The following is an 18,500-nucleotide window of genomic DNA, read 5'->3' as shown; positions in this document are numbered from 1 at the left end:
CTTCGGTTTTATTCTGGTTCATTCCAGCACATGGATTGCAAACAAAAAGAAATCATGGAGTTTCCTTCAAGCAGACAATTCGTAATGTTGTTCAGATCCAGCACCTATGTGTACCACAGGCATTTTGAAAGACCAACTGGTGCGTGACTGGAGTACCACACAAAGCAAACAAACAGAAAACCCCAAGGGCTGAAATCTGTTCCCAGTAAATATTTGAATAATTTCAAAGTATTCATCAGCTGCATTCTGCCCATGAACTATTTGCAAACAGCCAACAAGTGCCATATTTCACAAGCAAACCGTTCACTGCAAAGGGTTTGCATCTTCACTGTGACAGAGATGTGTGTTACTGAGAAGCCAACTGTGCTTCTTACACAAACTTTTAACCACAGCCACAGTAAAAGCCGCATGTGTGAGGAGCGGGACAGTAGAGTTTTAGGGAAATTATATTTTGAAAATCTTGCTTAAATATTTCTTCATAAAAATTATTTACTGCATTTTATTTCAAAGATTTCCAAAACCCAGTGAGCATCATTACTTCCCATTTCAGTAGCAGAATAAAAAGGCAAAAGGAGAGAAACTGCTAAATTTATTTTAGATCCCATTGCAGATAAGACGAGTTGGGGAATGGAATTAGCTCTTGAGATACAGTTCACAAAAACCGTACATATGAGATGATAATTGGCCTTTATTTATAATGGGTGTTAGTGTGGTGTGTTCATCACAGAAGGTGTTCATCGCTGTATAACCCAAACAAATTCCAGCTTAGCGGTTCCATAGCAGATGTACAATAAAGCATATACTCTTTCTTTTCTAGATGTGGAAACAAGGGCAGAGATTACAAAATGCTTTGCAGCCTTTGGGGCTGGGCAGTGGAAACGTTAGCGGGAGGCTCACAGTGCTGCTTCAGCCTTTTCGGCCTCATGTCTCTTAAGTTTGTCTCTCTATCATCATCTCTAATTCCACCTTTAGAGCAAGTGCCAAAACTGCTTTGATTTCCAGACATGCACGTAGATAAAACATTCCACACTCAGAAACTAAAAAGAAAAAAACAAAATCAACAAATGCCATCATGGAAGCAGCTCATGAGTGCGGGTGGTGATGATTCCTCCTTGATTATTGCTTAAGGACCACTATTTGCAAGCGCCTCATCCCAGGAGATTTTTTTGGGGAGGGAAAAGTCATGGAGAGGAAGTCTTCCCGAAGAGGTGTCATCTGTCAAGACAAGTTGCCTGTCTGATGACTCTGGTGCTGAGATCGCATTATGATGACTGATGAGGCCGTCTGTAGCAGTTAACTCAGCCATTTGTAATCATTTCTCTTTACAGGCCTTTTGGTAATCACTTTGGGAAATTCTTATTTGACGGTGCAGGTTCTGGGGAGAAGAAAAGCAAAGCTATTTCTCCTGTTGCAGGGAAGAATTTAGACAGACAAAAAACTTGGGGAGAAATGAAACCCAAAATATCCACATAAAGTATCTGCCTGTCCTAGATATTCCTGCCACAGCTATTTTGTTTATTTTTGTGTAGCTTACAGCCCTGTCCACAGGACTGGCTCTGTTCCAAATGCTCAGAATTCCCCTTTTACAAGGTAGGGTGATAGTTTGTGGGACAGAGGACAGGGCTGGACCAACAGAAGCAGGGACTTCTGCAAAAAACAGAAACAGTAGAAGTTGTTTTCTTTCCTAAAACCTACTGCTGCTTTGCAGTGTGAATTTCAGCAGGTCATTTAATCCCCATGGTTTCTTAGTATCCTTACACATAAGAGGTATGTAATTTATATGTCCATTTTTTTTTTTTTTTTTTGTGTCTGTGTAGTTCATGTCTTCTAATTTTTTACAGCTCCTTGGGGGCCAGTTTTTCAGCCCAGCCCAGTCTCACCAGTTCTCCCCAAAAGGAAGCGGTGGTTATCCGCATGTAGAAATATGTAAGAGAGACACCAGAAAGCTCCTCCTCTGTGTGATGGGCAGATGATGGTAATCCTGCCTCTTCCTACTCACCTTAGGCTGTGTCTTGTTGGTATTTGAACAGTTGTCTTTATACCAGAGGCCAAATACAAGCGTTGAGCAGAACTTCACAGCAGCATAATTTGCACAAGCAGAGAGAACTTGGGCCCTCCTGCCCATACACATGGGGTACCTTGAGCTGGAGCTCCTGCTTTATGTCACATACAGCTGTTCTGGTGCCATCCAGCAGGGGATAGCAGTGCTGGTGGCATCAGCTGCTTTACATCACTCACCTCTCTTTGGAATGCTGAGGATTGATGAACAGTTAAGATCATTGGAAAGCAGCTAAAGAGAACAAAATTGTGCCAAGGGACCTCAAAACATCCTACAGAACTCATGGTATCTTCAGAGATACTTATTTTAATTCAGCACCTGAAAAACAGAATGACAAGCAATTTCCCCTTTGCAATCTTTACTCATAGTCAATTTAGAGATGTCTGTGTGAGTAAAGACAGGAGTTTCTGATGCCTCGCTCAGATGTTTTTATGGCTTTCATTTTGGCCAGCACTTACAGAACTTCCTTGAGCAGTACTTTCACATCTAAATACCCCACAGTTGTAGTCAGAGATGCTGTCCTTTACCTTAAGCAAAATTAAATGCTGCAGTGAAATGAAATAGACAATTAAGCACATTGGCATCCTTCCCAGTAAAGGGAATATGAAGTAGTTTTTATTGTTCCTGCCCAAGACAGCTGTGCTTTAGATTGAAATAGTCATCACACCCTTTTTCTATTTTCTAGAAATAATGCAGCTTGCCTACCAATAACAAATGTATTGTATTTTCTCTGGTACCAAAACACCCTGCACTTTTGCTGCAACTCTGGCAGCTTAACAGAAGTGCCTAATGCAGCAAATAAATTAGCTTGGCCATCCAAATGGCAGGAAATTCTTGTCACATCTTCCCAGTTTGTGTCTGTTTTGTACACATGTAGGACTCCATCTGATTCCTCTGAGCATTCATTTTATGTTTTTGATATGGTAAGCATAATTTTAAAGTTTCTGCTTTTAAGATGCCTTCTTAGATTCAAAGATTTTAGAATTCTTCCATGTATTAAAAGTGGACAAGGCCTCTGCAGATGTAGAGACCTTTCTACAGGTGTTGCCTCAGTCTGGTACAGCTGAGCAAAGTCTCTGCTGTGAAATATCACTTCATGATTTCTGCCTCTCTTATACAGGAAATCGCCAGTTTTTAACTGAGTTGCTGTACTTTATTTCCTTTGTTTGTGGCCTATTTTTAATGTGAAGGGGTGGGGATGTCTGATTAAAAAAAATAAAAAATAAGCCCCTGGATTTGTATTTCTTTATGAAGAGCCATTATTGAGCCTTTTGCCAACATTAACTTACAATATTGTACTTGTGCACTTAAGCATAGAATTCCCCTCCTTTCACGGAAGCAATAATAGTAATAATGATAATAACAAGGAAAAGTAAAGCTGACTTAAGCCACTGCTGTTTCTTTCTTCCAAATAACCAGCGTTTACTGGCTGCTGTTTGCAGCTGGCATTATTGAATGGTTCCAGGCAGCAAAACACGGCCAGATTGCACCTAAGGTGGGTTTATGCCAGTGACTGTTCTGGACGTAGTCCCACACTCTTTGAGGAAGAAGGGTGGTGCACACCTTCAAAAAGCAAAAAGCTGCCCTTTTTTTTTTCTTTTTTTTTTTTCCCCCACAAAGAGGTATATGTAACAATATTATGGACTGCAGGGAATGAGGGTTCTCAGGCAAATCCAGACAAATCAGACAGAGCAGAGTAAAGACACTTCCCAAATTAACTCAGGCTGAACTTGGACCTTTAAACTGCAATGAATAAAAGTTTAGTTTTCTCTTGATATGCAATAGGCGTGTGAAACTAAACTGTGGTTCTTCTCTCCCTGCTGTCCAAGCTCAATGCTGCAGTGCAGTCAAAGAGAGGATTGTAAACACCCAGGTCATGTGTGACTGTGGATGGCTTTGACAGAGAAAGGAGGCATTTAGGTGCTGCATATGAAAGGAAAAATAAACGTTCCCTAAACTTTGTTATGAGTGTCTCTAGAGGCAGAGGTCCTGACATGGCATGAAACTGTGGGAGGAGAAGTGAATTATTACCTTTTTCGTCCTGATCAAAGAAGTCTTTAAAAGGTGATGCAGGCTGCCTGCTCTGAGGGTGAAAGCCTTCCTGCAGACCAAGGATTCAGATCTGTGAAACCCTCAAATACTCATTTCCCCAGCATGTAAATGTTTGAGGAATTTTTGCATGTGTTTTTGTCCACTGACAAGAAATATAGAGATGAAAATAAGTGAGCACTGAATGCCGCATCTTAAAGAATGAGACACAGATTCAAAATGCAGATGTTGAGGAAAATTTGAGCTTGTGTTAAATTTGCAGGGGATGTGGGCCACTGAATATCTAAGTATCTGCAATTGCATTAAAGTGGTAACTGTTTAGTGGTGTAAGTTTGTGTGTGTTTTCTGATTTAGAATGCAGACAATGTAGCACAAAAAAAAGGCTTTATGTGTATAAAGAGGAGGGGGGTTGTTTCTGGGTTTGTTTCTTTCCATTTCTTTTAATCCCACTATTTAAAATTATATAGGAAGTGTGCAGATCTGATGAGATTCTAACTGAGTATCTGTGCACCTATGCAGAAACCCAAAGTGAAGGCACTAAATGGTTTGAAGTCAGTGTGTGTAATGAATTATTAAAACACTGTCAAACCAACTATTTCTTTTGCTTGAAAGTCTTGGCCACTGTGGTTCTAGAGGTTACGTTAGCTGGGTACAGAGCAGGGGAACGTACAGAGTGCAGAGGGGTAGTACGAGACACGCAAAGAGATGAACATTGGCAATATGTGGGATCAGGATCCCGGGTCTGAAAGACGAGAACCATACTGGTATGGCAGATATACCAGCATAGTGATCATTTTGGTATGGTCTGGTGTGCCTGTGGGGAGATAGATAGATAGATAGATAGATAGATAGATAGATAGATAGATAGATAGATAAATAGATAGATAGACAGACAGAAAATAGTCATACTGATGAGCAACTGCTCAAAAATCCTTTGGATGAAGAACACTTATAGAGGGGGCCAGTGCAGCATGCACTCAATGACCATGAATGGAGGAACTCTCTAATGTTTACACATGTACCAAATATTAATTCTATCTCTCAGTTGTTCCTTTGGAAGTTTTTCTAAGCTACAGCACAGAAATACCCCAGATGACAGCGGGAAGGGTCACTTTGTTTCCACAAGTACAGAAAAAAATTCAGATATCTGCACGCTGAAATACTTTAGTGTGGCCTGAGTAGAAAGTTTACCAATTCTGCAGATTTTCACCTGGTATTTTCCTACTGTTTGCAGTGTCTGGAAGTCCGTCTGTGCTGCAGAAAACAGCTAAACATGATACATTTTGGTTTTTTCACTCCATATCTGGTCAGTAATTCAGATGCATTTGTTATCAGTCCAAAGACAAGGACAAGTATTGCCCTGTGTTGAAATACCACAGCCCTACAAAATCACAGCCCCAATACTCCTTTTCCAGTTGTGACCCTCAAATGTCTAAATCTGATACAAAGAACAAGCATCCAAAATTCAGAAGATGCGTTTGCACATGGAGGTTTGTTGCTGCAGGGCTTTCTCCCCTGTTTAGCTAAGCTGCAGGTTAGGGAAGCCAGAGAAGCACATCCCTTGACGCCAGTCCGGCCAGCAGCCTCAGTTTTTGAGGCTCTGAAACCAGAGTTAAGAGCAGTTCAATTACTAACACTCAGTCCTTTGTTTTCTCTGCATTGCCCACAGTGGTGCTTAATTGTGTTGTAAAAGATTATTACAGCAAAGCTCAGTCTGCAGTTGGATTTTTAAAGGTTTCTTGTGCGCACACAGATGAGTAACAGCGTTAAGCCATTCCTAGCCTGGTCTGTAATTGAGGCCCTGAGCTCTTTATCAGTGAATCATGGCTGTTTTGTGGTGTCTTACTGGGCAGGTCTTCAGCAGCTGCAGAGCACCTGAGATGCAGGAGTGTGCTCTAGATGGCAGTACATTTTTAAACTGTATTAGTTATTATAAGCTTGGTCATCTTAATTGGTTTATTTTAATGCTCTTTGTATGGAAAATGTGGATTATTTCTTTTCCTGTAATAAACAGCAGCACATTACACCTAGTTAATATTTCCCTATTGCAATGTCTTGATCAAATTGCAATTTGGGTGTTTCGTGTTCCTCCAGATCCAAGGTCCACTCATCAGGCCACATCTCCCTGACTTAGCACAGACTCTCCTTGCATCAATAAACGTTTATGGGTCATGTCTGGCAAAGGAACTGCCTTGTCGGTAGAAAAACAATGGAGCTGTAAAGTACCTACTTTCTGATCAATCAGTTATGATGCTTTTGGGTTTTTCCAATAAAAAGTTAATATTCCAGTTGAAAAGGAGATGGGAAAAAGTATGTGGCTAACAGAGTTTAAAAGAAAATTTTAAACAAGGCTTACAAAGGAAAAAAAAAGTAGTCAGGGTCAGGAGGATATAACCCAGTGGTGGAGTTAATACAGTTTTGTTAGAGACACATGCTTTGTGTACAGGAAGTATACGCTATTCCCAAGTTTACCTCATTCAAGCACCTGCCGGTCAGCATTGTTGATCACTCCTGTGTCTCACGCAGACTGAATTCACTACCCACGGGTCTGCTACAGCCCACTAAACGCAAATTCCTTCTCTGTAGCAATCCAGCACAGTTTTTGTGACACAAACACACTATAGTTTATTTGCACTCATCAGGCTTTCAATATGACATAAAATCATTGCAACATAATGCATTATTGAATATATTTTCCAGCTGAAAAAGATAAACTTGACAGACTGTCAGTGAATATTTTCATGCTGTAGAAAAGGTTAGTGAAAAAAAAAACCCTGGAGTACGTGCACCTATTAATGTAAAAAAGGCTCAGCAACTACTCAGAGCAAGAAACTGCGTGCAAAGAGCTTGCCCTCTGCCTTGTTCTCCATCAGGACCATAAACAGAATTTGAATTTTACTGCTAAATTTCATTTAGACAATGATTTGTATGAGCATGGTTGAGTGTATGGATTATTCACAAAGCATTTACTTGGGCTGTTTGTTGGGTTTGGTGTTGCTTGGTCACCTCAATATAATGTGTTTTTTGCACTTTCATGGGTGACTGAGTATGTAGATGGTAAAAGGGAAAAAATGAAAATTTCTAAGTGGTGTGAGTACTGTTAGTGTGATTGTGAGGATTAGTTGTGAATATGAGAGGGAATTCTCAAATCTTTTCTAGTCAGGGATGGAAGGATATCCTCCAAAAAAATGGAAGCCAAGAACTCCTGTGGAGCTAGCTGCTCAGCAATTCTTTATCAAGGTCTCTGGAGTTTACAATTCCTGCTGAACAGAGGCAAGCCCAGATATCCTGCTGGTCACAGCCAGCCAAGGCTTCCTAAAAGCAGGAAGAGAGCTCCTGCCCTGAGAGCTCTTTTGCGAGATCATGATGTTTGGCTTCAGGTTCCTGCAGTGTTGGATCTGCCTCTTCCCACAGATGTCTTTGGCCTGCCTCTGGTTCAGAGAAGTCTGCAGAGGTTTCCTTACCTGGGCCAGTCAGTTCCCTATAAGAGTTTTTTGTTTTAATTAAATGAAGTTGACTTGGCTCCAAGTAGTTTAGTCCTTCCTTTTTCTTAATAGTGGAAAGATAACTGCATATTATCCATTCTGAAGAAAATTGCTACCTTTTACTTAGAACTGGAATAACCTTTTCTGAAATGTCAGGCTTTCCCAGAGACTGGAAAATCCAGATTTTAATGTTGTAATATCCTTTCTGTGGAAAATCGCTACCTTTTTCTTAGAACTGGAATAACCTTTTCTGAAATGTCAGGCTTTCCCAGAGATTGGAAAGCCCAGATCCACCATCGTAATGGTGGATGTTTCTAAATATGTTATTGTAATAATTACTAGGAACTACTCTATTGATGGCTGTTGTAAATTAGAGCCACAAATACTACTGATGTTGACTTTTGATTTCCACACAAACATGAGGGATTTTTTTTGATATTTTTTTTAGATGTAGATGTACTGAAAGTACATGTTGATCTCAGTTATTATCTTACACATTTGTTGCAACCCTGAAATCTAGAAGACAGGTACATGATGGTTTGTCACCTCAGATTAACCACTGGGAAACTGCAAATAATACAGCTCAGCACAGTGAGAGAGCTGAGTAATCAAGCAATATCCAAAGGGTGCAATAAGCAATATTTGGTTATGTGGCAGAGAATTTTTTGGTTAAAGAAAGCTGGAGTGTTTTGGTAAAAATTCATTTACATTTCTGCACTACATGAACCTTTAGAAAATTACATATGTTAATTTCTGGGGATATTCCTTCTTCCAGAGAAGATAAAAAAGGGAGGAAATCCTATTTGTTTTACAATGACCCACACAGAAAGCTTTTCTTGTTGTTCCATTTCTACGTGAACATGAAGGGTTGCTCTATTTAAGAGGTATCTTTCATTAAAATAATACATAAATATTGTATTTACTGAATTTGTAGCCTTAGGGCTTGACTTTAGCACACATGAGCTTTTTTTTTTTTTTTCTTTTTCCTCTAAATTCCTGGTGATCTGACTGAATTTCACATCCCCTAAAGAAATACCTTTGCAGAAGTTTAAAAAACAGAAATGTCAAATGTTCTCTTCGGGTGCGTGTTTCTTGCTGTGATGGTGCACCTAGGGCCCGGATTTGGTCCTGGATATGTCTCCAGGCAAGAATATCAAAGAAACCTCTCTTGTACCTCACTGTACATCTGGCTACAAAAATGGAGTTGTCAGCTTCCAGTTGTCAAGCCATTAATTTTTTTTTTAAGGTTAGGGTTACTTTTGACAAGTGACAGAGTACCCTGATACAAACAACTGGAATTGGAGGCTAGCATATCTAGAAACAAGCAGACGGATTTTCTCAGTGCCTTTTGGCTTAAATTGAATTATTTTGGAGAGGGGAAAAAAACCCTTTATTTTGTAAAAAGGCTAGAGTGTGGTCTACATCTGCATTACCCTTGATGCACAAGAAGCATTTATTTAGCTGAAGTGGTCTCCTATTATTATCTTTCTCGATGTAAAACACCCTGAAGGTGGAAGAGGAAAGGTCTCTCCTTTTCCTAGCCTAAAGCTGATGCTTAAATCAAATCATTCCTCACTGTGAAGAGTGGCCTCTTGGCTATACAATAACCTTTTACCCAGCATCTTTCACGGAAGATAACTTAATTGGGAAAGATTCATAACTTCTGATACAACCTTCTTGTCTTCAAGTTCAGACCAATAGCCCAAGCAAATCATTTGAGATGAAGTTCCAAAATTAACCCCAAAGAATATGGGATAAAATAGTGCTAAGGTTTAAATGAATTGAACTGAATCTATTCAATTCTTTAAAAATAGAGGAAAAGCTTTCAATTTTTTGTATTATCTCTTATTGACCCCTTGCTGCTGAAGGGAGGTTCAGGTGCCTTGTCATCTCTGCTCAGATGTTCAACCTTATTTTTTATCTCAAGTCACTGCATATATTGGTTCTAGGGGGAACATTTCCACTTAGTTGAGGCTGAAGGTAGGCAGAATTTCTGAAGAATGCAATATGGAGAGGCATTTTTTGGAATGTGAGAAGTGCCAGGGAATTTGGGGTACTGCAGCTGGTTGCTGTGGTTCTGATTCCCGTGGTAGTGATTCCCAGGTAAGGCTGGTCAGGGTAATTGAAGAGATTTAATTTTAAGTTCTGTGACTGAAGCATTAGGGAGAGAAATGCACTTCAGTTACTCTCTCTCTCTCAGATAATTTTGCCTTGGGAATACAGGTGGGAAGCACATCAGTTTTTAAGAAAAAGAAACCCTGGAGTTCTTGTCTGGGGGAGATCTGTGATTTGGGATCAGGATATTAAATCATTCTTTCTTTTGGAGGGTCACTGTGTACAGATGTTATATAAGGGGGACATTGATATTGGTCAGCCATCTCATGTCAGGCAAAACACACATGGCTTTGAAAACCAGAGTATTCCAGGGGCTCATATTTTATTAATATTCTTCTTTTATTTATTATTTTATAGTAGAATCAAAGTGAAGCATATTTGTAGGGAAAAAAAATGCTTTGAGCAGCTATTATAACTGTTGTAAAGAAACCTGACATTTTTCACAATCAGCTTCATCAGGGGCTACTGGAAGATGTGTATTGATGTTAGGGAGGAAAAGCCAATATAAAGATTATTCCATGGTAACCTATCACTTCATCAATGACAGCTGCAGGCAGGACACCGGGTTTGCTGCCTCCCTTCACAAATCTCTGGCCCAATCTTATGTGTAGCCACATTCTAGACAACAATAGGGGCTATTTAGTTCTGGCACTTTAACTTAGCATAGAGACCAGGTTTAATTGAATCATTAGGGATATTAAATTTTTGCCACTCAAGAATGTCTTACAATACAGTGTGAAGTTTATTTTTATCTTGAAGATTATTGCTCTAAGCAAGGAATAAGAGTTACAGCTCTTACATAAGAGTGGTTATTTTTCTCTTGGTTGTGCTAGAGTTACTCGTTTACAAGAGTGTGCTAAAAATGAGATTGCACTGAGAATGAGATAGGGCACAACTAACACCTGGTGCTTCTGACAAGTCCGTCTGAAATTTTCCAGCTTTTCTTTGGTGGAAGTGGGAAGTAGAATTTTTTACAAAATCAAAAAAGTGTTTTCCCCAAGACTATAGCCATTTACTTTGTTTACTATTATTCTCTTAAATGTGTCCTCTTTTTTATGGCTTCTGTAGAGAAATCAGAAATCCAGAGGTTTGGGTTGGGTTGTTTTTTTTTTTTTTCCCATCAAGCAAATCCCCCAAACACAAGTTTTTCCTGCCTCTTTCTACACATTTAAATCCGACCTTTTTTCTGAGGATCTCAAAAAAATGAGACCAAGATCCTGATATTGTTAAAAAACCCAACTTAAACATTCACAGGAAAAATTTGTACTTTCAAACATGCAGAATTCCACTTTGCTCATTGATCTTGTGTGTTATTTCAGACACTGTTTCTCTTTACGCCTCTAATGTCATCACAGTCTTCCAGAGTTAGTGCAGATTTGTACAGAATTCACCTCTTTAGGGTCACTGTAATATTTGGATCATGAAAAGCATCTTTGAGATGCATTGGGTTATTGAACACAAGTTGGGTGCATGTTTGCCTGTTCCATGTACGTGATCTCCTTATGTAAGCAGAACTTAAACGAAAAAAAAAAAACCCAAACAAATTGGGGGACTGAAAGATCAAAGGGAACTTAGTGTGAGATGAAACTTGACAAATTTTCTAGATGGTTTTGCACTGTAACGCAACAACTCTCCTGTGTCCCTGTGCATGTACATATCAGGAAAGAAGAACCAGCCAAGAAGTAGTTGAAAATTGGTGCTTATTGCATATAGTCAGTCAAGCTGCTTAAGTTCTTCGCACTTGATGTGTAGCATGTGATATCTTTCATCATACTTAATGGGCTTTTCTTTCTTGGCTTCCTTTTTTTATGAAAGGTCTGAGCCCTTCGGATCACACAGCAAGGAGCCCTTCTCTTCCTCATGGTTACTATGCTTGGAACTTGACCTGGGTCATGAGAGATACATCCCCTTTCTTCTCCCACAGAGGACGACACAGTGAGTAGCATGAATGTGTTACCCTCAAGAGACTGTAACTCCCTGCCTAAGGTTTTGGTGTAATACTGGAGTAAAGCAACACGAAGTGTTTCACGGTAAAATATCCATACCGGCAGCATCTGAGGGCACCAGCCTTAGTGCCCCTTACCAGCTGCCCCTGGGACCTCCCACACCATGCCCAAGGGCCCAGGAGTCCAATTTCAGCCCAGCCCAGCCCAGCCTGAGGTCATTGCCATCTCTATGGAGGTGCCTGGTGACCTGGGCTGCCCCAGCCTGCCCCGCTCCCTCCAAAACAATGGCCCAGACTGTAAAAATGTGAGTGGTTTGTTGAAATTCACCAGTATTACAAAGCGAGGAGCTGTGTGCTGAACTTTTTGCTTTCCACTTTCTTTTCTAACACCCATCCCTTCTAAAATCTGGGAGTGTGTTCTCATCTGTTCTCTGGTATGACCTATCCATGGCCACTCCACTGTGAAGTACGATGGCCGAAGCTAGGACTGGACTGCACGAGGCAATATCTAACGTGCAATCCAGAAAGTGACTGCAGTAGAATCTATCTACTATATATCTACTACCAGTCTCTACACAGGGAGATAAGGTGCTGAGAGGCTAATAAGATTTACTCACCCCAAGCCTGTAATTATCTGCTTGAGGGAAAAGTTTGACCTACCTATATGAAGGAGCTCCATATTTCTTCAAATTTATGTTGCAGCCTTTTATGTGTGCAATATATATTCTTTCCACTGGCATACAATATCTGCTCCTAGCTGTTGTATCTGCTTGAGTGATGAGGACACACCAATTTCATTTTGGAAGCAAAAGTAGTACAATCTTTTTTCCCTTACTTGGTTTTCTCAGAAGTTGCAAGAATGATTTTTAATTTATCCTTTATTACTTCTTCCTAAACTCTTTCAGTTTCTCAGTAACACTATTCCAAGGGAAGGCTTTGTTCTTAAAACATAAGAGCACTGATTCCATCTGACAGCATCACATGGAGAAAAATGTACTGCATCTCAGCAGAAATGATTTATGATGATTTTAGCTGATTGCACAAGACCAAATCTTACCATATTCCAACCATCTGTTTTGCAAGAAAAGGCAGGAATTTGATGAGGTGTTACACAAAATACAATATTCACTCAGGACAAGTCTGTTTTCTCTCTCAGTAGGTGTAATTTAGGACATGCACCTTGAAATTTCTGGAGAATCTTGGAGAGGTGGGAATTATTTGCTTTTTCTAGGTTTACATTTTAACATTTACAAAAATTTAAATTAAAGAGTAATAGCCTTTAATTTAATTAGAGGGTAGTAGCCCTGGAAGGCACATTTCAAACTGGAACACCCCTCTGCAGACACTTCCTGCCACTTGAGATTTGCGGCCCACAGAGGACTGATGTGTGTATGTGCAGCAGAGCCTCTAGGCATAGCCCAAGACTAAGAGGACATTTCTTAAAACTTCTTTTCCTCTGCATACCTCCAGCTTATATCCACTGGCATGTTTATTAGTAAACTTCCCAGGGAGCTGAATTTCTGCTCAGAGCTGCTCTGTCCACCACAGGGTGGCTAGCTCCTTTCAGTGGCTGATTACTGGCCCTGGCTCTACATGGCTCTGTGAAGATCATGCGGGGACTCAGCAGAGTGAGGAAGACAAAGTTAGACCACCCAAGCTCTAGGCGAGTACTCTTGTGCCAGGACCCAGCCTTCTGATTAATCCAAGATCACACAATAAATCATAAGCAGAAATAAAACCCAGCAGCCTTTTACTACTAGAGTGATTTCTTCTTTCAGCTTTCCGTACTGCTCCCAACGTGACTGATTATGGAGTGCTCAATAAAACTTCTATCAAAACTTTGTTTGCCTAGTCATCTGATGGGACTCATCTAATTAACTGGCTGACATTGCTGGAGTGGGGCAATATTAGTTGTCTTAATTACACTTTCTCTGTGTCCTGCTGTTGGAGAAATCTCTGATTGAAAGAGCAAGTAAAATAATATATGGTGTCCTTCTTCCTCTGCCAAACTAAGTTCTCTTCTCTTTTGATCAAAATTAAAAATCCTGACAGACGCTCTCTGGTAGTTCTGGCAAGAACAGTGCCTGATATCTTTGAAACCGTGTGCAGCAATACCAAAAGGTAATCGCTGGCACAAGGAGATACTTGAGTGGTGCATTCACAAGACTTTTTTTCTGTTTTGTCTCAAGATATTTTTAGATTTGTCTCAATCCAAGCATTGATTAATCATCAGTCATCTCAGAGATGCAAAATCTACTTGCTTTTCAGAAAACAGAGAGTAAAAATCTCATGTGAAGTCAAAATTATCCGGGAATTCAACCGGTGAGCATGAAGAGACTTTAAATCTCGAAATTTTTTAAATCCTTTTGTTCTCATGAGGTACACTCAGACTGTTTCCTGTGGCTAGAACAAATTTTAATGCATTCTGCATATGTGGACTTATGGTAGCGTATTAATCTCCCATTTGCAGATCTGATGGATCTCTGTCCTGAGGCTTACATGATTAACTGCACCCAGCCACATATTTCATTTCTGGTCCTGGCTGGTTGAATGTTAATCTTCTCTTCTGTACAGGTATTCTATAAGAAATCAATTGTCCACTACATAAAATCTCATAAGCTTGTGTAATAGGGGTTCCAGATGACAGCTGCCCCTGCGGACCTTCAAAAAGTTAACACATCCCTCTCTGCCCCATCCTCTCCATCTCCCTGGACCAGCCAACAACCCTGCACCTAGAGCATGATCCTGGCAGAGTGTGGTGGCAACTGTGCAAAGTGCTATTAATTGGAGAATAATCAAATGCAATTCAACCCACCTAAACTCTGCTTTGAAAGAAGAACGTATTTCATGTGAATAACAGGCCTAAGTTTGCCATGCTGGACTGTTGGATTTGGGTTTTTTTCTTTTTAACTATTTTAACTGTTTTCTTTTTAACTGTTCTTATATTACTGTGCTGGCTTTATGTCTCTTTGCCACATTGTCCAGCAGCAGCTGAACTCCTTGGCTGTTCTGAACCAGCACTGGGCAAAGTACCTCTCAGGTTATATAGTTTACAGATATATATATTTTTTTTTCCTCCCTAAAGTTTAGGAAATAGTGTTGTTTGGATGGCAAAGTCAACTGGGACTAAAAGGATGAGAGCAAATTTGGCTACCTAGTCACTATTGTGCTTAAAAACATGTAGAAAAGGTGAGTTCAGCAGAGGAGGAACACACACCTACAAGAATGCATAATTATTCACAGCTTTGATTTAATAGGTACTAAAACCCTAATCCACAGGATGGCCTCTATTAACAACTTATTAATAATTTCACTCAGCTCTATATCTTCAGAAAACTAATTTGGCTGGGTTGTTGGGGTTTTTTTAACACTTTCTAATGGAATGTCACCTGTGATGAGTTCCTAATTTCCTGAATTTGGTTTGCTGACCAAAAAAATAAAAATGCATTGGACTAATTTTACTGTGGGATAATTTGGGGTCATTCTTGCTGCGTATTTGATGCTTAGTGGCATGGCAGTTGCTCAGTCAAGGTGTCAGATGATTAATTTTTTTTTTCCCTGGTCATATGCACCATTTCATTCATGTCAGTTGGGTACCAGGTAGACACTGCTGCCGCAAAACTCAGTGAGTCTGAACATCGAATGAAAGGGAAGATGGAGAGAAAGAGGGCACCAGCCAGATGAATTCATGTTACAGTTAGCATCCCATGACTACTTGTTTGATAATTCTACTACAAATCAGACTACTACTGGCATCTTCAGAATGATAAAGCTGTTCTGATTCTTGGCTCAGCGTGGCATAGTGAGATGTATGGATACAAAACTGATTGTTACAGCAAGATCCTGTTCAGAGGTGAGATGAAGTCAGGAGAGGAACAAGGAGAATGCTACTTCATCCCAGAGGAAAACTGAATCAATGCTTTCTTAGTAAAGATACTGGGAAAGTGATGTATCAGCTTAATTCAAACACATCCTTTTTGCAATCTTACAAGTATTCTAACGTAGTTTGGAAATAGCATTATGAATGGAATAGGGCAAGGCTTCAACTAACAGCCATTACTCTCACCACACTAATAGAATTGCTCCACATAAAATAGCAAATGCTGTGACCCCATGTGCATTTGCAGGAATTCTTGTTTAACAATTAGATGGTATTTTGGCTATGTGCAGTGGTGCTGAAATCCAAAAGGAGGAAAGTCAGGAAGCGCAGCTTCTGCCTAGCTAAACTGAAGGCTGTGTTAAGCAAGAAGGAAGAAAAAATATTAGGGAGAAATTTTAACTTTCTTTTCCTTATATCATCTTTCATCTGCAAATAATATGTCTATGACAGCTCAACATTCTTCAATAACAAAATAACACACAGTAAGACAACAAATGTCTTTTCTCCCCATTTCTCATATATTTATTTTCTCTAGGGATCTTTTGAAATTCATGCAAGAAGTTCCTTGTATAAATTGACAAAATATGACAGTTCATCCAACTACTGTTTTGTGCCAACTGGAGCATGTTTTCTAACAACTGCTGTTAGTCAGTACTTCATTTTTTTTGCCAGAACTGGCATTAGAAATGCACTTTCATGTATTGTTTTTTGCTACATGCATGGGAAACTTGGTGGACAAATATTTCTTGTGTGGAGAATGAGCTCTGACACTTCTTGGAGCAGGAGGAATGAAAACGAGAGCTGTTGCTAGCTGTTCTCCCCACACCCCTTCCTCACACCTCTCTCTGTAGCTGTCTTGAAAGACTGCGCTTATAATTGATTGATGAAGGAGTCCTGGCCCTTTCTTTGTAGTTTGATTTTCACTGAACAAAGCAGCTGTCAGAGATTTTGGTGATTCAGTCCCTGGTGCACGCTGAGGGGCTGGGTGGATATAAAGTAGATGCTGTCATTTTTATGATTCTCTTAACAAATAAATGAATAGCTGCATTATTGCTGTTTTCTCTAGGGAGTGGCCCATCCACTGTGGCTCACTCCCCAGAAGATTAATTTAACTGCATCTGTCATAATCTGGGCTCCACAGGAGGCAGGCAGCTTGCTCTGTGCTGGGCAGCCAGGCCCAAGCACCTTTCCCTGGATGTTGCTGGGATAGTCCCTGAGGTGTTGCTCCTCTAAAGCTTTTTCTTCAGAACGCAATCTAGCCCTAAAGCTCCTTCCGAAGGAAACTGAGAGGTTTTCTGTAGGCGAAGGGAAGGCAGGTGACCTTGCCCCTGATAAGTAACAGTTTTGTTAATTACCCAATACAGCCTCGCCCCTGATGAGTCACAGCTACAGCCAGTAAAGGTAGGTGTGATAAAAGGGAGTGGGGTAGCTGGTAAGGGGCAATTCAGGGAGGAGAAACCTTAAGGAAAAGGGAGTGAGAGGGTCGTGAAGAAGGAGAGACTCACAGCTGTGAGGTCAGTCTGGGTCTGCAGTTAGAGCCTGCTGTTGGAACCTGCAGACACAGTCTAGCTAGGTAAAAACCTGCGGTCAGAGTCTGCAAACTAATACCTGCAGTCTTAGTTTAGCAGGAAATAACCAGCAGGCTGCAAGGGAAACCTGTGGTAGGAGCTTGATGCAGCCAGGGTCAGTGAGTAGTTGGAGTCAGGATGGCTGAGCTGTAAAGAGCAACAAACCAGACCTCCTTGTCATGCTGTAATAAACAAGAAGTCTGTGTCTTGGCTCATTTTTACCTTCTAACGAGAGGGCTGCTGCAGCACTTTCCCTTCAAGGTGGGCATCGAAGGTACAAGCAGGGCTGGTGCTACCAGCCTTGACCCTGCCCAACAGCCACCACTCCTGGGTGCTGGGGAGAAACTGGCCCCACTGAACTATTTCTTGTGGGCAGCAAGCTCTGAGGAGCCCTTGAAGCCCTGTGAGGGTACAGCAGCCCTGTTAGTAATTTCAAGGTCGGGGCATCATGCTCAGAGACCTGCTGGTACAGAGGAAGGACACAGAGCGATAAGCTAGCTTGTGCTAAGTAGCTTGAAATTAAAAGGATGTCCCTGGTGAGCACAGACTGTGTCTCAGTGTAGGGAGAGGAGCTGGTGTGGTGCCCAGCTGATCTCACTCCTGCACTTGCCAGTGACTGAGGTTCATCAGATGAACCTCAGTTCGACCCCAAAGCTGTGGGGTCCTGGAGTGCCTCCCCAGTTCCTGATGCTCCCTATCAGGCCATGCTGCTGCTCTCATGTTTGTCAGCTCCTGGAGCAGCAGCCCAAGGAGCAGGCAACTGATTGTTGGTACAGGCATTTGCTAAGGGTAGTATGACCCCGGGTGTCTGGCAGGGATACATGTGACTTAAGCATCCCTTAAAATGTGCAGTTTGCCCTTTCTCAGGATTAGGCAATGGAAGGAAGTAGGTGAAATTGTCTCTTCAGGCTTGCTTGCTCAGCAGGAACAAGGCAGTTAAACCCTGCAGTTGTTTTTGTTCTTGAATTTGTGTGACTGCCAACACCTTTTCCTTTGGACTTTTCTGCTGTGCCCTTCCATCCTGTGGTAGATTCCCTTTTTTTAAATTGTCGCTACAACTCCAGTTACAAAGCTAAAATATAGCACCAGGAATTAATTTGCAAGAAATTTCAACTCTTCTTTGTTGCCAGTAAGGTAATGTTCACTTCCAAGGACCTGGCCTGTATTTGAGTCCCTCTAGGTGTTCAGCAGGGGTGTGAGCTGACAGCCAGAGAGCACAGTGTCTCCTATTTACGTTCTATTTTCAGGGAGAAATACTTACTGCTGCAGGCTCCTTTGTGGCACCCCACATGTGCACCCTGGTTTGGTGAAGAGAAATTCAGAAAGGCACAATGCGGCAATTGAAGCCCTTAGATTGAATGCCCTGTGCCCTTTTGTACTCAGAGGGAATGGGAAGGCT

General features: G+C 41.0%; 1 protein-coding gene across 1 annotated transcript in view; it reads left to right on the top strand.

The window, feature by feature from the left end:
• Window positions 1–18,500, top strand: part of ALK (ALK receptor tyrosine kinase) — a 312,811-nt gene that overhangs the window by 71,284 nt on the left and 223,027 nt on the right. Inside the window, 1 exon segment of the mRNA XM_040058905.2 lies at window positions 11,524–11,643. Within this exon segment, the coding sequence (XP_039914839.1) occupies window positions 11,601–11,643 (43 nt within the window). The 5' untranslated portion in view covers window positions 11,524–11,600.

This window comes from Hirundo rustica, chromosome 3 (assembly GCF_015227805.2).
Source record: "Hirundo rustica isolate bHirRus1 chromosome 3, bHirRus1.pri.v3, whole genome shotgun sequence".
NCBI classification, from domain to species: Eukaryota; Metazoa; Chordata; class Aves; order Passeriformes; family Hirundinidae; genus Hirundo; species Hirundo rustica.
The sequence above is the reverse complement of the archived record's forward strand: the minus strand, read 5'-3'. Positions and strand labels throughout refer to the sequence as shown.